This window comes from Rhineura floridana, chromosome 4 (genome assembly GCF_030035675.1).
Source record: "Rhineura floridana isolate rRhiFlo1 chromosome 4, rRhiFlo1.hap2, whole genome shotgun sequence".
Taxonomy (NCBI): domain Eukaryota; kingdom Metazoa; phylum Chordata; class Lepidosauria; order Squamata; family Rhineuridae; genus Rhineura; species Rhineura floridana.
The window spans coordinates 166,750,708-166,776,440 of NC_084483.1; the positions used below are offsets into that span (position 1 = coordinate 166,750,708).

At 41.9% G+C, this 25,733-nt stretch overlaps 1 protein-coding gene and 1 long non-coding RNA gene across 4 annotated transcripts in view; one reads left to right on the forward strand and one right to left on the reverse strand.

Moving 5' to 3' along the window:
- On the reverse strand, positions 1-2,898 carry LOC133383783 (uncharacterized). Of its 2 annotated transcripts, none has more exons than XR_009762412.1 (3): positions 2,786-2,898; positions 1,215-1,355; positions 1-768 (listed from the first exon to the last, which is right to left on the reverse strand). It is a non-coding gene; the product is annotated as an uncharacterized LOC133383783 (long non-coding RNA). The 2 variants fall into 2 exon arrangements; XR_009762411.1 differs by lacking the exon at positions 2,786-2,898 and adding an exon at positions 2,517-2,648.
- Positions 2,632-25,733, forward strand: part of TAF1A (TATA-box binding protein associated factor, RNA polymerase I subunit A) — a 26,505-nt gene continuing 3,403 nt past the window's right edge. Inside the window, exons 1-10 of one of the 2 annotated variants that reach the window (XM_061625141.1) lie at positions 2,632-2,897; positions 7,817-7,966; positions 11,751-11,920; positions 12,725-12,838; positions 13,544-13,742; positions 16,490-16,620; positions 18,141-18,299; positions 19,014-19,080; positions 21,132-21,280; positions 24,476-24,599. In XM_061625141.1, the coding sequence (XP_061481125.1) occupies positions 7,819-7,966; positions 11,751-11,920; positions 12,725-12,838; positions 13,544-13,742; positions 16,490-16,620; positions 18,141-18,299; positions 19,014-19,080; positions 21,132-21,280; positions 24,476-24,553 (1,215 nt within the window). In that variant the 5' untranslated portion in view covers positions 2,632-2,897; positions 7,817-7,818 and the 3' untranslated portion in view covers positions 24,554-24,599. The remainder of the gene's footprint in view (positions 2,898-7,816; positions 7,967-11,750; positions 11,921-12,724; positions 12,839-13,543; positions 13,743-16,489; positions 16,621-18,140; positions 18,300-19,013; positions 19,081-21,131; positions 21,281-24,475; positions 24,600-25,733) is intronic. The other variant, XM_061625140.1, reaches the window with a different exon arrangement.

Consider the following 25,733-nt stretch of genomic DNA (forward strand, 5'->3'; position numbering starts at 1 on the left):
GTTTAAAAAATCAAAACAAATAAACAGAAATATACAGAGATGTCAGATTTGTTAATCTTTTTTTGGTATATCTGCTTTTGCTAGCTTCTGTACCATGAAGCTGTTGTTGGTTTACAGCAACATAACCCACATGTAATGCTGTGCATTGTTCCTGTATCTTATAGTGTAGCAAAAATGTTAATATACTATATGAAATGAAATTACTTCTTGATATATCTCAACTAAATTAGATCAGGGATACAAGTATCAAGACAATTATTTTCAGAGGTACCTTGTTACAGAGGATGATGACTAGAGAGTGTGCAATGAGGTGTGTGGGGGGGTGGCAGACTTCAGGGGGTTGTATCCAGTATTAGTCCTACTCAGAGTAAAACCATTGACATAAATAATATCCATTAGGTTCATTAATCTCAATGGGTTTACTCTGAGTACAACTTAGTTGGACAGAACTTTATGTCTCTAGAATCTGCTTTTATCTTTTACTAGAACCCTGAGATCCACCACTAGAATTTGGTTCAAAAGACATACAATTAGAAATAAAGAATTCTAAGCTCAGGAATTAGTTCTTAGTATCAAAAAATGAATGGAACCTAGAGTCCTTTCGCACACAGATTCACTGTGGGTTACAGAGCTTTCTTCATTTCAGCAGTGTAATTTAGAGATTTTGTTGCTACTATTGTGAAACAACTAGGAGCCAGACATATGCCTGATCTACAGCAAATCACCCAGACATCTGTCAGTAGATCCAGATCTACCTTCTGCCCATCCCTAGAATGCAAAGAAAGCAAATTCTGGTAAGTGGGGTTGAAGAAATACAATACACATTTTCTAGAATACCAAATATGAATAGTAAATCACTGTCAAAGACCAAATTGGAAGGGACCGTTACATGCAGTGTAAGAACTATGTGTAATGGTTATTTTAAACTGATTTTTTTTTTAAAAAATTGCTGATGGGATCCAGTTCTGCAGCTTCTCATTTGAGTGTGTGTGTGTGGCTGAGCATAACATCCTTGAAGTCAGTAACTAACAATAAATGCAAGGGAAATGTAACATTTATAAAATTTCATTAAGGTTTGTTTACCAAAACAAGTGTTCTAAGGCCGTCATTTGAGCCAAGTATTTTTACTCTTTTTATACAAACCTTAGGCTCTTATCTTATGATTAAAGAACTGTGAAAGTTATCCGCTGATTTGCTGTGCTGAGGAAACTTACACGATGGAACCATAGTAAGGGAACCTGGTTGCAAGGAACGAGTAACCACAATAAACCAAGAAATGGTAGGTAATGTGCTCCATTCCTGAATAACTGGTGTGTGAGGTCTTCTCTCCTGTGGACTGATAGGAGACATGGATCCTGGAATATGTGGGGGATATAAGCAGTGAAAGTTCTTTGTAGATACAGCAAGCACTCCTTTTCCTTTTGCCCTCATATTCTTGCTGAACAACTTTGGGCTTCAAAGAGCCAGTTACATGAATGAAATGCATTGCCACTCTGGGTATTTAGCCTTCAGTCTTAACTGCAACTGAAGTGCTATGTTAGCTGCTTTGCGTTTATTTTATAAAGCAGGATGTAATTTAAAAAAACACAAATATGAACTCATATGTGGAAGCAGTGAAATCAGTAGGATTAACTTTCAAATTAATGTGCTTAGGACTGAGGTCTTGGGAATTTGATTCAGTGCATGCTTACTGCACAGTAACTGCTATTCAAAGGGACATAATCCCAAATTAGTCTGCAGCGGAGGGTGGAGTTTATGTGACAATTTACCAAAGGGCATTTAAACATTGTTCTCGTCACTCCCCATAATAATAATAATAATAATAATGATAATGATAATAATAATAAGAGATGGATTGATTCCATAAAGGAAGCCACAGATCTGAACTTACAAGATCTGAACAGCTGGTTTATAACATGCTATTGGAGGTCGCTGATTCATAGGGTCGCCATAAATCGTAACTGACTTGAAGGCATATAACAAGAACACAAGTGATTAGAAATCTGTGATTTCTTTCATTTTATTATTGCCCTTCCTTCAAGGATTTCAGGGCAAGATACATGAAATAGATCTTAATAAACCAACTTAGGCTCCGAGTATGAATATTTAGGATTTGCAGCTATGGTACTGCAGCACATCAAGTAAGTACGTTCACTCAGAACAGAAGCAGGTTCAATGGGGTTTACTTCCTTGCAGAATCTCACTCGTTTCAGTGGGTCTTACTTCCAAGTAAGCATTAAAACGGTAGTCTCTTTTCTGTACTGCTTATGAAGTAGGTCAAACAGAAGTTTATAATATGATAGCGAGAAAGAAGTATTCCCTATGGCATGATAATTAACGTCTAAAAGTTTAGCTTCCGAATTGGCATTTATCTACAATCAGAAAACCTTCCGGTTGAAATTTTTCTCTTGGTGGGGCTCAGGGGATGAGTTTTTCTTCACTCTCGGGTTTGGGAGCTTGTTTACATGATGCAGAATTAATTTAAGATTAAGCTTCGGAAACAAAAAGTTGTTCACCTTATATTATTATCGTGTTCTTACAGCTTTTTTTCAAGGTTCAGACACATTAAGAACACAAGAAACTGCTATCCCCAGCCACAAGAGGGCGAAGAAGCTGAAGCCGGAAGTCTTGTGATGGGTTTAACGCATGCGCACAGGACCTCGATGTCCTCCCCACTCATAATAAAAAAGACGAACTACCACGTAGGGCGTATGACAAGGACTTTGGTTAAGATCTAAACAAATATGGTCACCGCGGTGGCACACTGGTAGCAAATTAAAACAACCTTTTAGGCGTTGCGTATCCGTGTTCGGGAGTGCGCTCCTTCTGTCGTTAAGAGCGCGTGTTGGTCTTACAGCGAGGGGTTACGGAGGAAGAGAAGAAAGTTTGGCGGTCAGGTAGGTTGGACGGTGGGGGCGCTGTTGCGTATTTGTGTGAGCCCGTAGATTCCCTTGGAGAGTTAACGTGCCGTCTCCCACCATTATTCATAGAGATAGGAAAATGTTTTAGTGACAATCCAGTTGTCTTCTTTCAGAGTGGAATCCTGACACAGACCCTTGTGAATTTTCTTATCAATATCGCAAAAAGTCTGATTCTTTGGGGCGAGTGGGTTTGTTGCGCAAGAACTCCAAATCAGCTTTTAATAATCAACCTGAATTCGCCGGTATGTCATTTAATCCCCCCTGAAAACAGCAGCAGTGAACATGTCTTCGATTTAAAAAAAAAAAAGTACAGAGAAAATTACTCTGCCAATCCCATAGAAACATAGTAAGCAGCCTGGTACCGAGTTAGACCTTTGGTCCATTGTTTACGCTGACTAAAAGAAACTTCCCAGCATTTCAGGCAGTCTTTCTCACCTCTACCTGCAGATGCCCAGGATTGAATTTGGGACCTCCTGTATGCAAAGCAGATGCTGTACCACTGAGCTACAGCTCTTCCAATATTCTCATCTCTCGGGTTGTGTGTTGTGTTGTCTTATGATAGAGTTGTCCCATGTTAATAATACTTGAAGGACTACCTTCTACCACACGAGTTGACCTGAACCATACGTTGGTCATCGGAGACCGTCATGAGCAGAGTCTCTAATCTTATGGTAGTGCCTGAAGTGAGGGTTTTCTTGTAAACGCTGTGTTTTCCCCCAAGCCTAATTTCTGGGGAAGGGGACGAGTTTGTGTTTGTGTCTATGCAAATATGTGTGCTCGGCCCACTTTGTTTTGTCCCTGCCTGCCTCTGTATGTGTATGTCTCCCAGCAGAAAGAAGTTCCCCAGCTCTGATGTAAAGGATCCACTAAAAGTCTTTTTTGGTTCATATTTACTGGCTCTTTTGTGGCCAATTTTTTAAAACATCTATTATAACTTCCAGATCATGGATTGGTGATCTCCGATATTTGAAATTTGATAGTTTTTCTGTACTTAGTTTTTGTAAGCAACCTTGAGAGGGTTTTGCCCTGGAAGACAGCATGTAAATTCCTGAGAGGATTCTGGAAGGATGCAGTCAAATCACTAAAACCATATTTTTATTACAGTGATTAACAAAACATCACAATTCCCATATAGCTAATGTTGTAGCTGCTCTGATGCAAATTAAAGGCTGCTGTACCCTAAGTGGCTGCTATATGACACTGATGGAATATTCAGATGTGCTGCATTTGCTGTAGCTGAGTGAAGCCACTGGTATTAAGGTATCCAGTCTATATTCAAGAAGTTTGCATCTTATTTCCAGTGTTCTTGGATCAGATGGTATCAGTATGGTAATAATTAATCAGGCAGATGGACTGTGATTTTCTGAAGAGCTTTGCACCTTGTTCCAGCCCCCCTCACCTGCAAGACTGCATATTTATGGTTCCTAAAATGTGTGCATAGTTCAGTTGTTTTATTTATGTATTGAATATGGCATTCTGGGCATTTGCACTCAGTGTTATAAATTACATTGCAGGATTGCAGGGAATAGGTTATATTCAACTAAATCTTACTCAGAGTAGACCCATTGAAAGCAGTATCATACTACTTTAAACAGTTATGGCTTTGGGGGAAGCTATGATTGTTGAAAGTGGTATAATAGTGCTTTGAAGACATAGTGCATATGGGGCTTTGTCTCTCTCTATCTCCTGCCCTTCCTCCCAGAAGGAGCCTATGTCATGTACATTAATTTCACTGGGTCTACGCCATGTAGGGCTAGCGTTGAATACCACCCAATATTTTGTTTGATACAGCTGTGATTCCCAAACTTTTTTCTCCAAGGACGACTTGAAAATTGGTGATGGTCTTGGTCGACCGCTTAAATTATTTTTCTGCCTGTTGTAGCAATTGTTATGCACCATGGTAGGTGCTGTATGTATTTTATTTCTGTATTTTTATTACTGTATCTTTTATTTCTTATGTTGTGTGTTATTGCATTGCAATTTGCATTCCATAGGATTTAAACTGTAATACAGTAACATACAATATAATAAAAGAAGCAATAAAATACAATTAAAAATCAAGATAAATATTTAATGCAGACATGCCACAGACCAGGTTGCAGTAAAAGTCACTCCTCCTGCATCAGATCACCTCCCAGACCAAATCTAGAGCTCAGTTTCAAGCTGAATCCTTCTGCTCTATTGGCTTGCATGCAGCTGCATTGCACATTGAGCCCTGCAGTTCAGTAGCCCCTGGGAGGGTGTTCCAGGAGCCATGGGAAGCATCAGATCTTAGGGTGAAGAGAGAGGTCCAGCCTCAGCAATGGAGATCTGGTGTCAGGTTCCTTCTCCCTGTTGCTACAAAAACATCTGCAGCCCTTGCCATACCAGTAGAGCTGAAAATGATGTGTGCTGGGCGTGGAGTGAGGGCATGCCAGGGGCAGGTCAGGGGAAAGATCCATACCCTTCCCAGTCCTTCAATGTGCCCCAAACCAGGGCAATACTATGCTAGCTCTGGAGTTGCCATAGTTTAGTTCCCTCCCACTGTTCCTAGTGAGGGGGAAATTGTTTCTGGTTTTTTTAAAGCCCCAGGAAAGAAGTGCAAGTGTTGCTCCACCCTTATTTCCACATTGGATGATGTGGTTCACCCCCCTGCTTTAGGATGTCTTTTAAACAATCACGTTTCCCAACTCACAAAACACTATCCAAGTTAGAAAATGAACTCTAACTTGTTTGCTCTCGCCTTTTGGGAGTAGAGGGACCTGCTGCCGCCTAGCTACACTAAAATACTGGCTTTCTCACTTCTGCTTGGTGGAAAGAGAAAAGAAGCAAACAAAAAGTATTCAGAGTCAACCTAGAACTTGGGCGCTTTGCATAAGTCCACTTATAAGTTTATGGAGTTATTTCTGCTGCACAGCAGGATGGGAAGTGTCAGGAAACTTAGTTCTCTGATGTCACCTTAGTTCTCTGATGCCACCTGGTGATTTAATGGAAAGATAATGTAGAAAACTCATATCTGTGGCAGTCCATTAAGAAAAAACCTCAAAGTTACAATGCAGTAGTACCTTTATTAGAACTGAGAGAAAATGTCAGGAAAAAAGGGAGCTTGCACATTCTCCAGAACCTTTCATCAGACTGGATGATCAACAAGGGGGTGGAGAAAATGATGGGCATGGTGTTGACACTCCAAAGTCTGCAGTTTGTAATAATCTTAAAATGGAGATTAGATCTGACCCTGCTAGGTGCCAAACACATTTCAGGCTGCACTAAGAGCTGCTCTTCCCCATAATCCACCCCTCCCTAACTAACAGTTACCTGGATCGGTCTCCAGCACTTAACCAAAACACACGGGCCCTTTGTCAGACAGAGAGTTAAAGTAAAGAGAAATGTGATGGGCTTTATATTGGCAAATTAATTTTATATGCTGCACAACGTAAATAGTTTACCTGTTGTGGGGCGCATGTTCCAGAGCCTCAAGACACACCCGACAGACAGAAGGACATCTAGGTGAGGATGGTCTGGACTGGTTTTGTATGGCAGAGATGGGGAATCTGTGGCCCTCCTAGGTGCTGTTGGACTCCAGTTCCCATCAGTCCCACTAGTGTGAACTGTGGTCTGGGATGATGAGAGTGGTGGGCCACTGATTCCCTATCCCTGCTGAATGGAGTCCCACCTGTCAAGGATAGCTTTGGACTTCTGTCAGGTCCAGGAGTAGAGAGGCAGCCTCTGCAACAAGATGATTAAGGATTATGCTGGAGTCGGTTTCAGGCACTGAGCTCCTGGGGGTAATTTCAAAGCAAAACAAGGAGGAGGAAGAAGAAGAGCGAGCTATGTAAGGGGGTTGCACAGGTGTTCCTCCTTACAAATAGCTGGGACTGAATCCCTGCCCTCTTGGAATTGGGGACCATCCTGCTTGAAGTGGAAGCTGGCCAGGGTCTGCAACCTGTTTCCTTGGAACTTTTCTAAAAGTGTTGGTAGAAAGAGTGGGTGTGACTGAAGTTTCCCTTATCTCCTTCCATTCTGGAAAGGGATAATTGTTTGATTCTGGTCCATGTGGAAGCCTCCTCAACGTTTCTCATCGTTGCACTCTTTGGCAGGGGTTGTGGAGTGGTAGGTTACGTGTCTTCATGCTCCCTATTAACTGTGATCCTTGAGTTCATTGGGACTTACTCTCAGGTAAGTATGCGTAGGATTGCAACCTAATAAGTTAATTAAAATGCAGGGTTAATAAATTAATTAAACCCTTCTCTCTCCTCACCCCCACGGTACCGGGTGTTATATTTATTTGTGACACTTTTATGCTGTCCCATAATGTAAGGTTTTCTGGGCTGCTGACAATAAATATGTAGAAAAGCAGCTTGAATGCAAAGTAAAACAAAACCAAAAACATCCTAAGTACAACAATAAAGCACCACACTCCAAAGTTAAAACACAGATGAAAAGCTGAGAGGACCAGACTACATGAGTTGTTGTTCTGCCTCCCACTCCCGTTGGCTTTTAAACTAAAAAAAAAGAAAGGTGAACACACTAGAATGGATGATCTTCCATCCTTTCCAGTTTGGCAAAAGGCAATTGCCTGCAGAGCCATACTGAACACTTCCAGCCTTGCAGTGCATTTTTCTCTCCCACCTTCTTCTAAGGTAATGCAGTTTAACCTCCGCTTCACTGTAGGTAAGTCAACGCTGACTAAATCCAAAGGTGCTCAGCCATCTTCTCTTCCCCATTTGTGCAAGCCACCCTGCTTCCATTTCCTGTCTGTAAAGGGACATTATTGAATTGAAAATAATACAAACTAAGCTTCTAATTCCTTCTGCAGCTGTTTATAAAGACATTTACATGTCTCTTTCCCCCTGCTTGTTTCTTAATTTCATTTGCCTGACCTTCAAGCATAAATATGTCCGGTTCTCTCTTCACAGAAATGGATACATTTGTTGAAGAACTGAGAAAAGAAAAAGGACAGTTGTATTCAGAGGAAGAAAGGGGGGATGTGGCTGCAGCTACAGCAACAGCTGCTCCCATCCCTGGAATTTATTTACCTTTACTCCCAAGATATTTTCACCACCCAAGTAAGTTCTTAATTTGCGGTGTGAATTGCTGAATGTTGTGATTTTTTGTTGTTCTGCATAATGTGGTAGAACTGTCAAGACTGGGAGCAAGAAGCAAAAGCTCCAGAGTACCTTGCCTCCATTTTTGCTCTCATCAGCTTACAGTAGGTGGCAGCAACACCTTTTTTTTTAGATAACTTGAGCTTGATCTGTAGGTTTCAGAGAATTGCATGATATGTCCCTTCTATGCCATCTCAGAATGTAGCTTGGAGATGGCCTGTTTGAGCCTCTCTCATATTAAAAAACAGCAACAACCTGTGGAGCAGCTAGCATGTCAGAGAGATGGGTTCTAGTGCAGCTTGTGCCCTGACATGCTAGCTTTCTTCCTGCAATGCAAAGTCGATGATGCGGCCCTCACCTACACATTCTGATGGAGTACAATCCTAGAATGGCCCTGCCACATGACACTTTGGAACTTACACGCTGGCAGTAGAAGGCTATAGTTCCAGGATCTTGCAGTTCTCCACTGCAGCTTGACATCCGGAGACAGAGCCTTGTAATACACCAGGCAAAGCTGCAGAAGCTGCATCTTCTGTCATGTTTCTCCTTCTGCCCTCTTGCTCGCTTTCTCACTTGCCTCCTGTGGGGTAAAATGTGGAGTCCTGCTGCCCCCACTGCAAGCAAAGGAAAGGAGGGCAAGAGAATCATTGGAGGAAGGGAGTGGCAGCTGCAGCTTTGTGAGCCGCATTTAATAGAAAAAGTTGCCCTTGTGCTCTATAAGTGCCATGGATGTTGTGTAAATTAGGTAGTACAGAAATTAGTTTAAAGGGGTAGCCATTTAATTTGAGTAAGAACATGAAAACCTTAGACCACTGTTCTTCAACCACGAGTCTCCAGATGTTCTTGGACTACAACTCCCATCATCCCCAGCCAGCTTAGCCACTGGTTCAAGGGATCATGGGAATCATAGAATAGTAGAGTTGGAAGGGGCCTATAAGGCCATCAAGTCCAACCCCCTGCTCAATGCAGGAAGTTTTAGTGCAATAACATCTGGAGACCCAGAGTGGAAGAACATTGCTTTAGACTAAATAGTACTTTGCCCGGGGTCATAGAAAGACTTAGTGTTTATAGGAACTGACATCTGCCAGTTTTCAGAGAGATAACAGTAACTTCAGACACTAACATTAAATGTATTTCTAGTTCCTGCTTTACACATCTTTTTTCCTATCCAGTACACTTTACAGAAGCATTGTTGTTGTTGTTATGTGCCCTCAAGTCGATTACGACTTATGGCAACCCTATGAATCAGCAATCTCCAATAGCAGCTGTTATAAACCAGCCTGTTCAGATCTTGTAAGTTCAGGTCTGTGGCTTCCTTTATGGAGCAATCCATCTCTTGTTTGGCCTTCCTCTTTTTCTACTCCCTTCTGTTTTTTTCCAGCATTATTGTCTTTTCTAGTGAATCATGTCTTCTCATTTTCTGTCCAAAGTATGATAACCTCATCATTTTAGCTTCTAGTGATAGTTCTGGTTTAATTTGTTCTAACACACAATTATTTGTCTTTTTTGCGGCCCATGGTATGTGAAAAGCTCTCCTCCATCAGCACATTTCAAATGAGTTGATTTTTCTCTTACCTGCTTTTTTCACTGTCCAACTTTCACAATCATACATAGAGATTGGGAAAACCATGGTCTGAATGATCCTGACTTTAGTGTTCAGTGATACATCTTTGTATTTGAGGACCTTTTCTAGTTCTCTCATGGACTGCCTTCAAGATTCCGACTTATGGCGACCCTCTGAATAGAGTTTTCATGGTAAGCGCTATTCAGAGGGGGTTTACCATTGTCTTCATTTGAGGCTGAGACGCAGTGACTGGTCCAAGGTCACCCAGTGAGCTTCATGGCTGTGTGGGGATTCGAACCTTGGTCTCCCAGGTCATAGTCCAACACCTTAACCACTACACCACACTGGCTGCCCTCCTCAGTCCTAGCCTTCTTCTAATTTCTTGACTATTGTCTGCATTTGGGTTAATGACTGTGCCGAGGTATTGATAATCCTTGAGAAGTTCAATGTCCTCATTGTCAACATTGAAGTTACATAATTCTGTTGTCATTACTTTAGTCTTCTTGATGTTCAGCTGTAGTCCTGCTTATGTGTTTTCCTCTTTATCTTTCATCAGCATTTGTTTCAAATCATTACTGTTTTCTGCTAGTAGTATGGTATTGTCTGCATATCTTAAATTATTGATATTTCTCCCTCCGATTTTCACACCTCCTTCATCTTGGTCAAATCCCGCTTTCGGTATGATATGTTCTGTGTATAGATTAAACAAATATGGTGATAAAATGCACCCCTGTCTCACACCCTTTCAGTTCGGAACCAACTGGTTTCTCCATATTCTGTTCTTACAGTAGCCTCTTGTCCAGAGTATAGGTTGCACATCAGGACAATCAGATGCTGTGGCACCCCCATTTCTTTTAAAGCATTCCATAGTTTTTCATGATCTACACAGTCAAAGGCTTTGCTGTACTCTATAAAGCATAGGGTGATTTCCTTCTAAAATTCCTTAGTCCTTGCCATTATCCAACATATGTTTACAATATGATCTCTGGTACCTCTTCCCTTTCTAAATCCAGCTTGCACATCTGGCATTTCTCGCTCCATATGTGGTAAGAGCCTTTGTTGTAGAATCTTGAGCATTACTTTACTTGCATGGCATATTAAGGCAATAGTTTGATAATTACTGCATTCCCTGGAATCCCCTTTCTTTGGAATTGGGATGTATATTGAATGCTTCTAGTATGTGTGCCTTTATTTTCTTTTCCATAATTGTTGACAATTTTTTGTCAAAATTTGGACAGATTCAGTCTCGAAAGAAGGGTATAGTTTTATACTATACTATACAGAAGCCAGTGTGGCGTAGTGGTTAAGGTGTTGGACTACGACCAGGGAGACCACTGTTCGAATCCCCACACAGCCATGAAACACACTAGATGACCTTGGGCCAGTCACTGCCTCTCAGCCTCAGAGGAAGGCAATGGTAAACCCCCTCTGAATACCGCTTACCATGAAAACCCTATTCATAGGGTTGTCATAAGTCAGAATCGACTTGAAGGCAGTACATTTACATATACAGTATAGTTCTACCTTAATTACAGCCCTGCGTACTCAGTGATGCTTGGGAAGCACTATGTCAGTGGTAACTCTCTGTAGTCTTTTCATGCACATGTGACTCTATGGAGGGTAACTGCTGTTATTCTTACTTGATCTCTGGACTGCTTTTGATACTATTGGAAATGTGAGATGTTAGATGCTAGCCACTTTCTTTTCTTGCTTTTGATACTATTGACCATCGCATCCTTCTGAACTGACTTGGTGAGATGGTATTGGAGGCAGTGGTTCCTATCCTACCACTAGGGTCGTTTTCAGAGAATAGCATTGGGTGATTCTTTTGGCCCTCTGGCAGTTGTGGTCTAGGGTGCTGCAGGGTACCATCTTGTTCCTGATGCTGTTGAACATCTATATGAAGCCCTTGGGAGTGGTCATTAGGAGATTTGGTGTGAGATGTCATCAGTTTGCTAATAATATCCAGCTCTATTTCTCTGTAACATCTGAATCGGGAGAGGCCGTGCAAGGGGTATAAATTTAAACAACAACAATAATAATTTATGTATTTACTTCCCATATGCAACCAAGAATATATAAGCTTTCATGTTTTTCTGTGAATTAAAATTTAAGTCCATAATTGCGTTAGGAGTGCATAATTCCCCAACATCTGTCATCAGAATTATTCTTATGTTGTAGCCACTGGGGGCAGAAAGCCCTCAGAATTTCAGAAGGCGAAAGAAGATTGTTTGAACTGCATCCAGGATGCCCTTTTGCAAGGCTGGTGGCAGAGGGCTGCAGAATTAATGATAAGCTATCTAGAGATGCTGGAGAATACCACTAAAGAAAAACTGCGGGCTGCTCCCGAGGTAAGTAGGTGATCCTGATTCTAAGCAGGATACATGGAAAGACACAACACTGATTTCTGTGGCCTGTGTTTCCATTAGTATGTTTAGGAATAGAGTAGGAATCCATCTTTGAAAACGAGGATGAGTTCCTTTTCTTCTGCTTAGGACTGTACTATTTTGGTTGTAAGCTGTCAGGGGCTGCATGCCGAGAGACAGAGAGAGACAGAGAGAGACAGAGAGAGACAGAGAGAGACAGAGAGAGACAGAGAGAGACAGAGAGAGACAGAGAGAGACAGAGAGAGACAGAGAGAGACAGAGAGAGACAGAGAGAGACAGAGAGAGACAGAGAGAGACAGAGAGAGACAGAGAGAGACAGAGAGAGACAGAGAGAGGGGGGGGCAAAGCCAGCAGTGGACAGAGCCATAACCAACAGTGGGTGGGGCTACCCCTTTTCTCTCCTTTTTGCCACCTTCTCTCTCTCTTTTCTCCCTCTCCACCCAAAGGCTGCTGGAGTAGGGACAGATTTCTTTTTGTAGAAGGTGGTACTGATTGGCCACAGAAGGCTTTAGAAACTGGGCTGAGGGCCGCATGAAGATTAGGCCAAGGACTGCAAGTTGCCTGCCCTGATCTAGACTATTCTGTTGTGCATATTTTTCTATGGCACGACGGCACATTTTGCATTATACAATTAGACATGCTATATGTGCCTCTTGCAGGTGACTATAATACACATCAAAGGTGTGCTTATGTTCATTTTTATAGTCACCATTGGCTTTTGCTACTCTGGCTTCATACTTTGTTCTGAATTTGTGTTCTCCATGATAGGTGATCTGGAGAATAGGAACCGAAATCTTGCAGCAGCATCCACGGAGCAATATACATGAGACCAACAACTTTGCAGATCGGATGAAAAGTTTAGGAGTAAAAAAATATTTAAAGGTGAGGATAGTTTCTAATTACCTTTCTGTTTCTTGTGGCTTTGTAAAAAGCAATGTTAGTATTTTTATTACACCTAGCAGAAGTTCATATGGTAAAATGTTATCTTGAATTACAGAAGAGCTTGTTACTTATGGCTCTATAAAGCAATACATGTTGATGTAATTGATGTATCCTTTGCATCACATCCAACACTGTACAAATGGATTTCTGCTTCTGCAACAGAACTCCCCCTTCCTTTCCTCCTGTGCACCCAAAAAATCTGCTCCGGAGGGACCCCCAGGGCATTTGGAAGTGTGGAGGTGGTAGGAGAGGTGGGGAAGTTCCATTGCTGCAGGATTGGATACAGTACTTTGACTGAATATTGTAAGGATATATGTAGTTCTGCACCCTGATCTATGGCAAGTCATCCCCACGTACTTGCAAAAAATGTACCATTTGTATACTTGTTCAGTTCAATTTGGGACTCCTTAGTTTTAACTCCACCCACCCACATATCCTGTGCGCTCAAAAATGCTTCCATTCGTTTCTAGGTTTGGGATCATTTTGAGGGCATGCCCCTATTGTGTAGATGAAGCTGCCATTTGGCACCGAAGGCCATGGGGTAGTCTGCTGATATAGGAGCTCACAAAATGCCTTGTATTGTGGGATTTTATTCAAATTTGCTTTTGCTTCTAAGGATGGTAAACTAAGCTGAAATGGTTGTAGGTTTCTTTAGAGCACGCCTTCTACCTTTTGTGCAACGGGTTTGTGGATGAGGCCTACCAGAACCTGGTCTTGGCAGAAAGCTGGCGGTATGGAGAACAAACAGTTGCTCAGGATAAAGAACTGAAACTCATTCAAGGCTATCGGGGGCTGCTGGACTATTATAAGTGGTTAAAAAAGAAGACGGACATGTTGGAGCTTGGTGAGTGTGTGTCTTTGGGTACACCAGTTTAGCACACCATGGTAACTCTTGCAGATGAGCATGAATTTTATGTTCAGTTCTTGAAATTAGAACCTTGGAACAAGATTCTAATGCTGGACTTTGAATATGCACCATAGTATTATGCATGTTTTTATTGTTTATTTAGATCTCGCCCTTCCTCCCATAGAATCTAATAACAAATTCAGTCAGCATGAAACTCCATTGCCACCCTGGGCTCCTGTCGGGAGGAAGGACGGGATATAAGTCAAATAATAAATAAATAAATGTTTAGTCAGAAGTCAGTCCCATGGTGGTCAGTGGTTCTTTATGAGCATGTTTAGGATTGCAGCATTGGGCTGCATTTCTATGCACATTTTATTAGGGAGTAAGTCTATTGAACTCCATGGAACTCCTCATCAAATGTGCTTAGGATTGTGGTGTTAAGTCTGCCTTCCTCATCAGCACTGGAGAAGGTTAGTATGCTCGAATATGTTGTTAATCTTCATCATCATTTCACCAGTGTTGCAGGAGCTCAAACCAAGTGGCTTTATCAGTAAAGCAAGCTGGCTGATTTCTGTCATTTCAGCCTGGTTTGCTAATATATTTGATCAGATTCATTGGCCTGGGACAAACATAATGCTTAACCATGGTTTTTTGCCTTAATCCTTATGTAAGGGTTAATGATCATTTCACTAAGCTAAATGCTGTTCTCTTGCAGACATTTTAGGGAGAAAACATTGAGACTTGTTTGTCACCTTGTAAGTGCAGAGGCTAGAAAGATGGGAAAACTGCTTTAACAATGGTTGTTCAGTACAGATGTAATCCCTCAAACCATGGTTTCTCATCCTGGCTTGTGGCCAATCCTTAACCATGGTTTAGGTCAGTGTTGGGAACGTCCAGCCCATGGGCCTAACTAGGGCTGCCATGGCCTCCCAATTTAGTCTATGAGCCCGTTTTGACCAGACCCTGCCTAGATCACTCACTTCACATCATATGACATCAGGTGCAGGACAGGTAAAGCTGGGGCTGCAAAGGAACTGTGGGAGTTTTAGAATGTACTCCAGTTTGTTCCTTTTCAACAGCATCTTGAATTTGGCACCAAATTTAAATGGTGCAAAATGCAAGCTGTAGCTTACAGAAAACGAGCAAGAATGTACTCTAGGCCATGCACTCCTGATTGTTCCTTTGCAGCTTGCATTTAACACTATTTAAATTTGGCACTGAATGCAAGCCACACTGCTTTCAGCAGGGTCCACACCTGATGTCCTACAACGTCAAGTGATTGAAAGGTAAGCAACCCGACCCATATGTCAATGTGGCCATTTTTGGAGTGAGCCCTCCACCTCAAAGTTGATCTCCCTCCTAGTTTAGGTAGTTGGACATAATGCTTAACCATGATTAGGCACTGTGTCTTCATAGGACCATTATGTTTATGATAGCAAAGCAGCGAGAGTGCAGGGGAAGGCAAATGTCTCCTTTGGCTAAACCAATGTAAGATTTTGTGTTTCAGTTGAAGAAACAGCTACACTGTTAGTAGCTGGGATTGTTGGGTCCAAATCTAAGCCCTTCCCATCCCAGAAAGGGCGGGCTAACGCACCCCTCAGCCCTGGATAGGAGTGCAAGCTTTGCTATTTAATTTACCTGTCTCAGTGGCTCAGCCAGATACCAAAACATAACAGACACACAATACTGCTTGATCAAGAAGGGGTCTCTAAACTGTGCAGACAGCAGTCTGACAGAAAAGAGAGCCTCGTTTATTAATTGAAACATCATTATATAGATTTCATAAGCAAAACAAGTATAATGTTATTAAAATCATAACAAAGGAAATACAGTATTACAGAGATAAAGCAAGCGTATTTTTCTTATCCTTGTTACATTTCTTATAATTCTTAAAAAGCGAGGAATTGATAAAGAATTTATATACTTGTCAATCCAAGAAAACTTAATTTGAGATAAGAACTGAGAGAGTTAGATTGACACCATAAAGAGATAAGATAGGGCTAGTGTGCCTGTGAAAGTTATCCACTCAGCAGTGTGACGTCTTTTGTGCAGAGTTTGCTACAATGAACAGGATGTGTAAAGTGAAACAAGACAAGAGAAAATAACAACAATCCAGATGAGATACATTTTATCTCTCTTACAGGATGTTACAGCCTGTGAGGCTCTGGGTGTTCTTTCTCACGAGAGAGGAAACGAAACTTAGAGTCTTCTATTCCCCACCCTCTAAGTTCCATGATTCATTGCGGTATTAGCTCTTGCTACAATTTAGCATTTCTGAACAACTCTTGGGGCCTAGAAAAAATATTTCCTAACAGGATCATTGTGTTTGGATATAGTAGCATAAGCTAATGATACATAACCTTACTGTATAGCAAGGGTTTGTCAACATGTGCCCACCTGCCTTTCCTATTGCACCTGTGAAAGGTAAATATCCCTTCAAAAATCCATAGTGCACAAGAGACTTTATGTTCAGCTCTGGTATGCACTATCTCAGCCTCTCCTATATTGAACATGCTTCCCTCCACCACCATTAAGCCTTTCATGAGATGCCAGGATTGGAAAGCCACCCTCTGTTCTGTTCTGAACAGATGAGAAGGGCAAAGAGCCTGGTGCCCACAGAACTTTTTCAAAATTCTAAATGTGCCCACTGGCCCCAAAAGATTGAAAGATTAAAATAATAGTGTCACGATTTAACCCAGTTTCAGATCATAGTAAGAGATTATGTTATGCCTTGTCTTTCACAGATGAAGACAGCTATGCAGAGTCTTCTATTCAGCAAGAAATGCGCAGCTTGTACCGGCAGGCTGAAGTCAGCCTCAAGGAGATAATTAAAATTCCTGGAGTTTGGGATCCTTTTGTGACATGTTATGTGGATGTAAGAGCATGCTTTATCTATGTGCTTTACAACTAGCTCATCACTTTTTTTGTTGCTTAATCTAATTGCTAGCTGTTCAAGATTTTGTAGCTCGGTGAATACTTGAAATGCTTAACTTCTTTCACAACAGCAAGTAAACTAAGACCCTGAAAAAGTGTTTAGAAAGAATTGGGGAGTCTTGGGAATTCCCCATCACAAAGTATTGCAATGTCCATTGGCTTACCTGGCTTTTTAAAATTACAGTGGAAGCTCGTTATGATGTGGTCATCTGAACAAAGGATGTACCCGAGTTATAGGGATTCTGTGTTATAATGAAAACTGAAGTACAGTATACAGTATTGTACTCGGGGACATAATACCCACTATATATCTGAATCTGCAGTGCAACATACGACATTATAACAAGCTTCCACCATACTAGATAATTCTGTTGAGTAAGCAGAGGTTAAAACAGAGAATAATTCTTCAGAGGAAAATAGGTAGTGGGTTGAATTCAGCTAAGTTCTACCCAGAGTAGGCCTACTGAAATTAATAAACTTAAGTTAGTCATGTCTACGAACATCAGTGAGTCTACTCCGAGTAGGGCTGGCATTGAATACCACTTGTAGTTTGTCAGTTCAAATGTAATGGCAAACTGTGGTTTGCCTGGATCAGGAAAGGAGAGAAACTTGGGAGGTGAAAGCCTGCAAAACCCAAGTCTCAGACGCGAAGGCCAGACCATGGTTTGGCAGTTTGTCGTGAACCGACCAATATTAGTGACATGTATATTATCAAGAGAGAAGAGAGCCAGTGTGGTGTAGTGGTTAGAGTGTTGGACTGTGACCTGGGAGACCAGGGTTCGAATCCCCACACAGCCATGAAGCTCCCTGGGTGACCTTGGGCCAGTCACTGCCTCTCAGCCTCAGAGGAAGGCAATGGTAAACCACCTCTAAATACTGCTAACCATGAAAACCCTATTCATGGGGTCGCCATAAGTCGGGATCAACTTGAAGGCAGTCCATTTCCATTTTTCCATATTATCAAGGCATTTGTTCCACCTGGCTTTTGCTTTTTATTGTTAAGCTGTTATTTCTGACCTATTGTTTAATTGTTCTAAATTGAGAAATTTTCTACTGCAATATTTATTTATTTATTTCATTTATAAACCGCCCATAGCTAGTAGCTCTCTGGGCGGTGTACAAAACAGAGTTAAAATACAATGTTACAGTAAAATCAGTAACAAATATCAGCAAGATTTAAGCTAAAACATTAAACATAAACATTAAAATTAAACATTAAAATGCCTGGGAGCATAGCCAGGTCTTAACCTGGCGCCTGAAAGAAAGTACCGTAGGCGCCAGGCGTATCTCTTCAGGTAGGCTGTTCCACAATTCGGGGGCCACTACAGAAAAGGCCCTAGATCTAGTAACAGTCCTCTGGGCATCTAGATGGGTTGGTACCAATATGCTCTTGAGTACCTATAGGTGAAAATGTGGTTCCCAACTTTAAAGAATCAACTGCACATTTATGTGTTCCCTCAGCTGCTGGAACATTATGAAGAGTATGAAGAAGCAAGGGAAGTGTTAAATGAGTATGCCTATAATCCCAGATTTCCTCCCAACCCCAACGCCCATGTCTTCGTCTACCAGTTCCTAAAGAGAAGGGGTGAATCAAGGAAAACAAAGATCTCTGCACTCCAGGTATGAAATCTAGGTCTTATTCGATGGTTACTATTTAACTGTGTAGTGGTTAGACCAAAGTACAAATCCCCACTCAGCTATGATGCTCATTGAATGCTCTTGGGCAGTTACTGCCTTGCAGCCTAACCTACCTTACAGGGTTGTTGTGAGGAGAAAATGGGAAGGGGGAGAACCATGTATGCCACTGTGGAGCAAAGGTGGGATATATGTGTAACAAAATTAAATTTAAAATATCATGGTAGACCATTAATGATAGCTTATTATGACATGTGATCAAGGCCATTATTTCTGGAAAGCCTACAAACATGGCATGAAGGTTCTTCCACATATATTTGCAAAACTTTAAAATATGAATACATAAAAACTGTTTCCTGTTAGCACATTGTAAAATCAATATTTATGCCCCTTGGGAAAACAGGCTTGACGATGATGTCACAAAAGTGGGCATTCTTTATTCCTATACTATGCATCCAGCCCCCTGATATGGTTAACTCTGGCAGAAGCCTCTGCTCATTATTCTTCCATTGAAATTGATAGATGGAAAACTTTAGGGTTTTATTCAACTAACTCCCATTCAGAGTAGACCTGTTGAAATGAATGATCCTAGGTTAGTCATATCTATTAAAGTCATGTCTGCTCTGAGTTGGACTAGCACTGAATCCTACTCTCAGTGTTTATCCATGAGTGTTTAACACCTTGTCTGTTTCTCCTTAGATCTTGCATGAGCTTGTTCCTTCTCATGAACTGATGCTGGAATTCTACGTCATGCTTGAAAAGTCAAGTAAGGCCTTTTTAATTATCTTGTTGCTTTCCCTTGTTTTATTATGCCCAGAGTTAGGGCCAGCTTGACTTGCTGTCTGCCCACCCCCCACCCCCTACCATTTACATGCAAACATACAAGTGAATGCTCCTGTAAATAAAGCTCATTATGCTGGTGGCAAGGAGTGCCTTTTATCTGATTAGGCTGGCTTGCCAGCTGCAGCCCTATCTGGAGAAAGAAAACTGGCTTCAGTTATGCATCCTGGTTACATTCCGACTAGGCTGCTGTAATGCACTCTATAAAGGGCTGCCTATGAAAAACAGTTCACAAACTTGAACTGGTACAGAACAACACACTCAGGATGCTTGTGGAACCAAACATTATTGTATGAAAGAATTTTGACATATTTGGCTTGACACTTTTAAGTTGCAATCTGAGCCCCCTTTGTGCCAAGCTGGGGTGTTGGTGTTGGATGGGGTGGAGGTGTATCTTTGCCCAGCCCTGCCAGTTTCCATCAGCCTTCGCTTGTGGAGTGACGCCAGCGCAGAATTCTAACAGAAGGCTGCAGGATAAAGAATATGTCTTCAGGGCTTTTCATTATTTGCCTTGAGTTAATATATACAGCTGTTAAAAATTAGTGGGCTATTTTGTTTGTCCAGTGATAGAGGCGGCCCAATTTCAGATGAGGAACAGACAGCTTCTTTAAAATCTGACCCTTACAGTGTTGGCATGAGGCCTAGTAGTTTTCCATCAAGTCTGAAAGTTTTGAAAGTTAAGAGGAGTTATGTCTTTGCCCAGTCTGGGAACGGACAGTGAAGGCCGTTGTTATGGTAACCATCAAGATATAGACTGGGAAAGTTCTAACAGAGTCTGTGAGTTGTGTCCTTCTGCATCATGCCTCTGACCTGAGAGGCTGTCTTACTTTTGCTTTCGGAGAGAAATGTGCTGTAGAGCTAGAGGGGGGGGGAACTGCTGAAAAGCCTTAATGTCTTAATAAAGACTCTTAACATGCTCTAATGCTCTGAAGAAGTTTCTTGCTCAACTTAACTCCAACGTAATGTATGCTGTTTCACGCAACAACGCACACACGCCAACAGGGGTTATGGGCCCAGATCCACAGCGCATTACACGGGAGTAAGTTGCTGGTCTGAACGGCAGACGGAGTTCCAGAGAGGGCAGCTTGATTGATTGAACCAGACGGAGGTGAGCAACATGGCTGTAAACCTGTCTGGGGGAGGCTTGCCGATGGAACGACTTAATGAAAAGAATTATGGCAGCTGGAAGCCGAGAATGCGGGCTTTGCTAGTAAAAGAAGATTTGTGGGAAGCTATTGAAGGTACACCCCCTGCACCCCTTACAGCGGCTTGGACTAGGAACGATGAGCGAGCTCAAGCTTTTATACTTCTGGCTCTATCAGACTCTCAACTGCTACACGTGAGGGATGTTACAAACGCCAAACAGATGTGGGACCGGTTGGAAGGCATTCATGTGCAACAGACTGCGGGATCTAGATTGTGTTTGGCACGGAAGCTTTATCAAATGCGCTTCATGGGTGAGTGTGACATGTGTGAGCATCTCACGGAATTCAGATGCCTGTTTGCTGAGCTGACAGACCGAGGCGTCGAACACTCTGAACTTCAGAAGACCTATCTGATCCTGGCTTCACTCGATGGGACTTGGAATAATATGGTTATTCGAAGCCATGCCTGACGGAGGTTTGAACGTTGCGTTTATTGAGGAAAAGCTGACCCAAGAATGGCAGCGGAGACAGGAGGCGAAAAGAGCCGAGTCGATGGAAGCTGTCAGGAGGCAAGAGGTGAGAAATGCCATGCCGAAGGATAATAAACAGGAGCAGCAACTGAGGCTGAAGGCTTGTTTTATTTGCGGAGATCGACGGCATCTACAGTGGGAATGTCCAGTCAAGCGCAACTCCAGGGATGGAGGCTTGAAGCAAGGCAGTGTGAACTTTGTTTGTAAACAGAAGCCACAAGCTTTAGCACCTATTGAATGGCTTCTCGACAGTGGGGCAAGCCATATATTAATTAAAGACAGACGTTTGTTTTATGTTTCAGAAGAAGTGAAAGACTTTGTTTTACTTGCTGATGGATCGCGTAAGAACGTGGAAGCCCGAGGTCTGGTGAAGTTTGACAAACTTGGGATAATGTCAGAATGTTTGTTTGTTCCGGAATTGGCTCATAATATTTTATCAGTGAGCAAACTGGTGAGTTGTAATTATTCAATTTTGTTCCACAAAGACCAATGTTTTGTAATGAGGGGAGATCAAGTGTGTTTGCAGGGAAGCCTTAATGATTCACAGTTTAAAATGTCCATGGGTGTGAAGTGTGCTGATGTCTTGAGTTCAATGGGGCGGAAAGGGAATGACGGTCAGGGCTGTAAACAGACAGCCGTAAAAGGCATGCCGTCGGTATTCACTGCCCAGATGGAGGAAGTTCACAGAGAACTAGAAGAGCCAGCATCATTTCAAGCAATCAGGCTGATGCCTGAGGCAGAGCAGCACAAATGGCAGCAGGCCATGCAGGAAGAATTACAAGCCATGCAAAAGAATGGCACGTGGACATTAGTAAAGTTACCCATGGGTAAAAAGGCCATAGGTTGCAGATGGGTGTTTAAGAAGAAGAAAGCAAGTTCCGGGGAAGTACAGAGGTACAGGGCACGTTTGGTTGCCAAGGGATTCACCCAGCAGCATGGGACAGATTATGATGCTGTTTTTGCCCCGGTTGTGAAACATGAGTCCATTCGTGTGCTGCTGAAGCTGGCAGCGATGCAGAACATGAGTGTAAATCACTACGATATAGGGACGGCATTCCTACATGGTGATTTAAGAGAGGAGATATATATGGAACTGCCTCCGGGTTCTGTGTCAAAGGAAGGGTTCGTGTGTAAACTGCATAAATCAATATATGGACTGCGGCAAAGTGCACGCTGCTGGAATGAGAAATTGGACAGAGTGTTGCATGGAATGGGATTCCAAAGATGCAAGGCAGATCCATGTGTGTATATAAAGAGACAGGGGATGAAAACCACGTTCTGTGCAGTTTACGTTGATGACATCATGTATTTTTATCATGAGCAGCAAGAGGAACGAGAATTTAATGAGCAACTGGGCAGGCAGGTGGACACAAAGAATTTGGGGCCTGTCACACACTATTTAGGCACGGATATTGTGCATGCAGAAGACGGAAGCATAACATTGAGTCAGGAAAGTAAAATAAATCAGATCATAGAAGAATGCAACATGACAGAATGCAATGTTGTGAAGACTGCAATGGTTGTGGCTTTCCAACAGAATGTGCAGGAGACGCCTTGTACAGATCCTGAGAAGTACAGGCGCATAATAGGGAAATTGCAATATTTGGTGAAGGTGTCTCGCCCAGACATATGTAATGCAGTCAGTATTTTAAGCCGGAAGGTAGAGCATCCTTCAGAGGCTGACTGGCAAGGGATTAAAAGGATAGTGCGTTATCTGAAAGGCATGAAGACAAAGAGTCTGGTTTTGTCAGGAGCAAAGACAGGAGGTCTTGAATGTTTTGTGGATGCAGATCATGCAGGGGAACTGAGCAGTCGTAAGTCAACCTCTGGCATAGTTGTGATGTGGCACGGGTCATGCATTGACTGGAGTAGCAAGAAACAAAGTGTGGTGGCAACCTCAAGTGCAGAAGCAGAATATGTGGCTCTATCACAGGCCTGTAATGAGCTACAATGGTTCGCAATGCTCATGCAGGAGATAGGCATTGATATGCAATTTCCGATTACTGTATATGAAGACAATCAGACCTGCATTAAGATAGCCACATCAGAAGCTCATACCAAAAGAACAAAACATATTAGTGTCAGATATTTTCACGTAAGGGATTGTGTGCAGCAGGGGTTTGTTAACCTAACATTTTGTGACACTAACAACATGGTGGCTGACATAATGACCAAGCCTTTGTGTGAGGAGAAATTTGGCAAACTGGTGACAAGGCTTGGAATGAACCAAAGTTTGAGTGAATAAAGTTTTGAACTGTACTGAGATGTAACTTTGAACTGTACTGAACTGAAAATGTATGATGCAATGTACTGAAATGTATTGCAAGAGGTATTATAGAAATGTATTACTGTATGACTATGTATTGTTGAGATTTCTTTGTAATTGACAGACATGATGAGAAAAAGGGGGGCTTGTTGGCATGAGGCCTAGTAGTTTTCCATCAAGTCTGAAAGTTTTGAAAGTTAAGAGGAGTTATGTCTTTGCCCAGTCTGGGAACGGACAGTGAAGGCCGTTGTTATGGTAACCATCAAGATATAGACTGGGAAAGTTCTAACAGAGTCTGTGAGTTGTGTCCTTCTGCATCATGCCTCTGACCTGAGAGGCTGTCTTACTTTTGCTTTCGGAGAGAAATGTGCTGTAGAGCTAGAGGGGGGGGGAAACTGCTGAAAAGCCTTAATGTCTTAATAAAGACTCTTAACATGCTCTAATGCTCTGAAGAAGTTTCTTGCTCAACTTAACTCCAACGTAATGTATGCTGTTTCATGCAACAACGCACACACGCCAACATACAGTGCCCGGTATAGCTGTAAGAGTGCATCATTCAGAGTGAACAAGGCCCCATTTGCATTATACATTTAAAGCAGTATCATACCACTTTAAACAACCATAGCATCCCAAAGAATCCTGGGAACTGTAGTTTAAGGATGCTCAGAGTTGTTAGGAGATTCCTGTTCCCTCACAGAGCTACAATTCCCAAAGTTCCCTTGGAAGAGGGATTGATTGTTAAACCACTCTGGGAATTGTAGCTTTGTGAGGGGAGTCTGGTTGGGATCCAGAGAGCTGTGAGCAGAAGCTGCTTCTGTTTGCACAAAGGGAGCGTTTCTTTATTTTCCTCCCTCCTGGTGCACCTCCTGTGCCTTTCCAGAGGCTCGCTGACTCTCAGGAGCACCTGTTCAGAGGTTCAGACACTAAAGAAAATTGGGTTGTTATTCTGGCATGAGTGTCCAGTGTAAAAAATAAAACAAAATAGAATGGGATACATTTTTGTTTATTCAGAAATGCTAATGGTTGCCTAGGAACATTTTTTTTGGTTGCTTTATACAAATGCTCCTGAGCAAGATTAAACTCTTTAACTTGTAGCAATGTAAAGCTACAGGAAACCTGTTTCCCCTATCAATGGATATGTTAGATCAGTAAGAAACTAGGAGCCCATACAATCAAACTACTCTAAGGTGAGCTCTCTCACCCTGTTTGGTTGTCTTATCCTCCTACCAAATGGCAAGGAGAATTGGATCACACATGAGGTTAATGCTGGATCATGCATATGTGGTAAAGTGGCTGTCTATACCTAGCTGGTATACACAACTAAACATATTGCTTGCTGATTAGTACAGATTGCCTTCACATGATCTTTTCTAATTGCAGAAAAAAGTAAATACCACAAGCTGCGGCTACAAGTTATTTTTGCGGCCTTGGACTTTGCTGGATGGAAGGAAAACATAAAAGCTTGGAGCCATTTGGCAAAACAGATTGTAGAAATACTGCAGAAGTGAGTGAGCAACAAAATAAGCTGCCCCTTGTGATGTATCTGTTGCTGGGCGGTGCCGTGTCAGACTGCAGGTGGTGAACTGTAATATTTGACAGCTCCCTCGTGCAAACATTTTCCCCAAAAATTTGAAATTAGTATGAAGGGGGAAGGTTTTAGTCACTTTTAGGTGAAGTCAGTACTGTGCCCATTTTTATGGGAGATAATTGGTTAATTTTTAATATATTTTCATTTCTTAGTAGCTGTTAATTCATTTATTCTCAGTGCAGCACAGCCTTGCAAATAAGTTCATGAAAGTTACTAGCTTACAGAAAGTCTACTAGCTTGTCTATCATTCTCTTTGCTTAAAGCAGCACTTATTTATTTATTTATTTATTTTTAAAAAATTGTGCAGGGCTTTGCAGATGAATGTTGAATGTTGAATGTTTCTCTCTCCTCACCTTTATCCTAATTGAATCTTAAGACTTGGTTTACTGAAACTGGAACCAGAACCTGATTTTACTGCAAGGGCTTAACCAAAAAATAAATAAAAAATAGATGGCATTTGAATATTAGTAAAGGGCCTTTTTTTAGTCGCTGAGTTAAGTAACCATAAGCAGTCTTCCATGGCCCTAAAATAGTGGTAGCCAATGTGGTAGATCAACAATAGTCAGGTATGATGGGCGTTGTAGTCCACCACATCTGGAGGGCGCCATGTTGACTAGCCCTGGCCTAAAACTCCATACAAAAAGGGAGAGTTTGGATAATCATAAGCCAAGATATGAATGAACCTTTTTACCTATGTGTACAGCCCCTTCGCTTCTTTCTTTGCAGCCCAATCAATCCTGGAATCCTTCAGCTAGCTACAGTTTCCCACTTCATAGCCAGGAAACTGTGATTAACTGCTTCAGAACAAGCTACGGTAGTTAGCCATCTCGTATTCTGTGCCAGATTGCAAGAGCTTCAATAACACAGCCTGCCTTTGGAGTAGCACAGTTTGCTGAAAATACAGAATGAAGCTGCAAGGAGTCAGGTTTTGATAGCTTGGTAGGGCCCAGCGTACCTAATACACATATTCTTAGCTACCTTTGTGGTGTTCTGGTAAAGTACAGAAAACCCCTGTCAGCATTCAAGATTTGGCACAAGGCTTAACTTAGA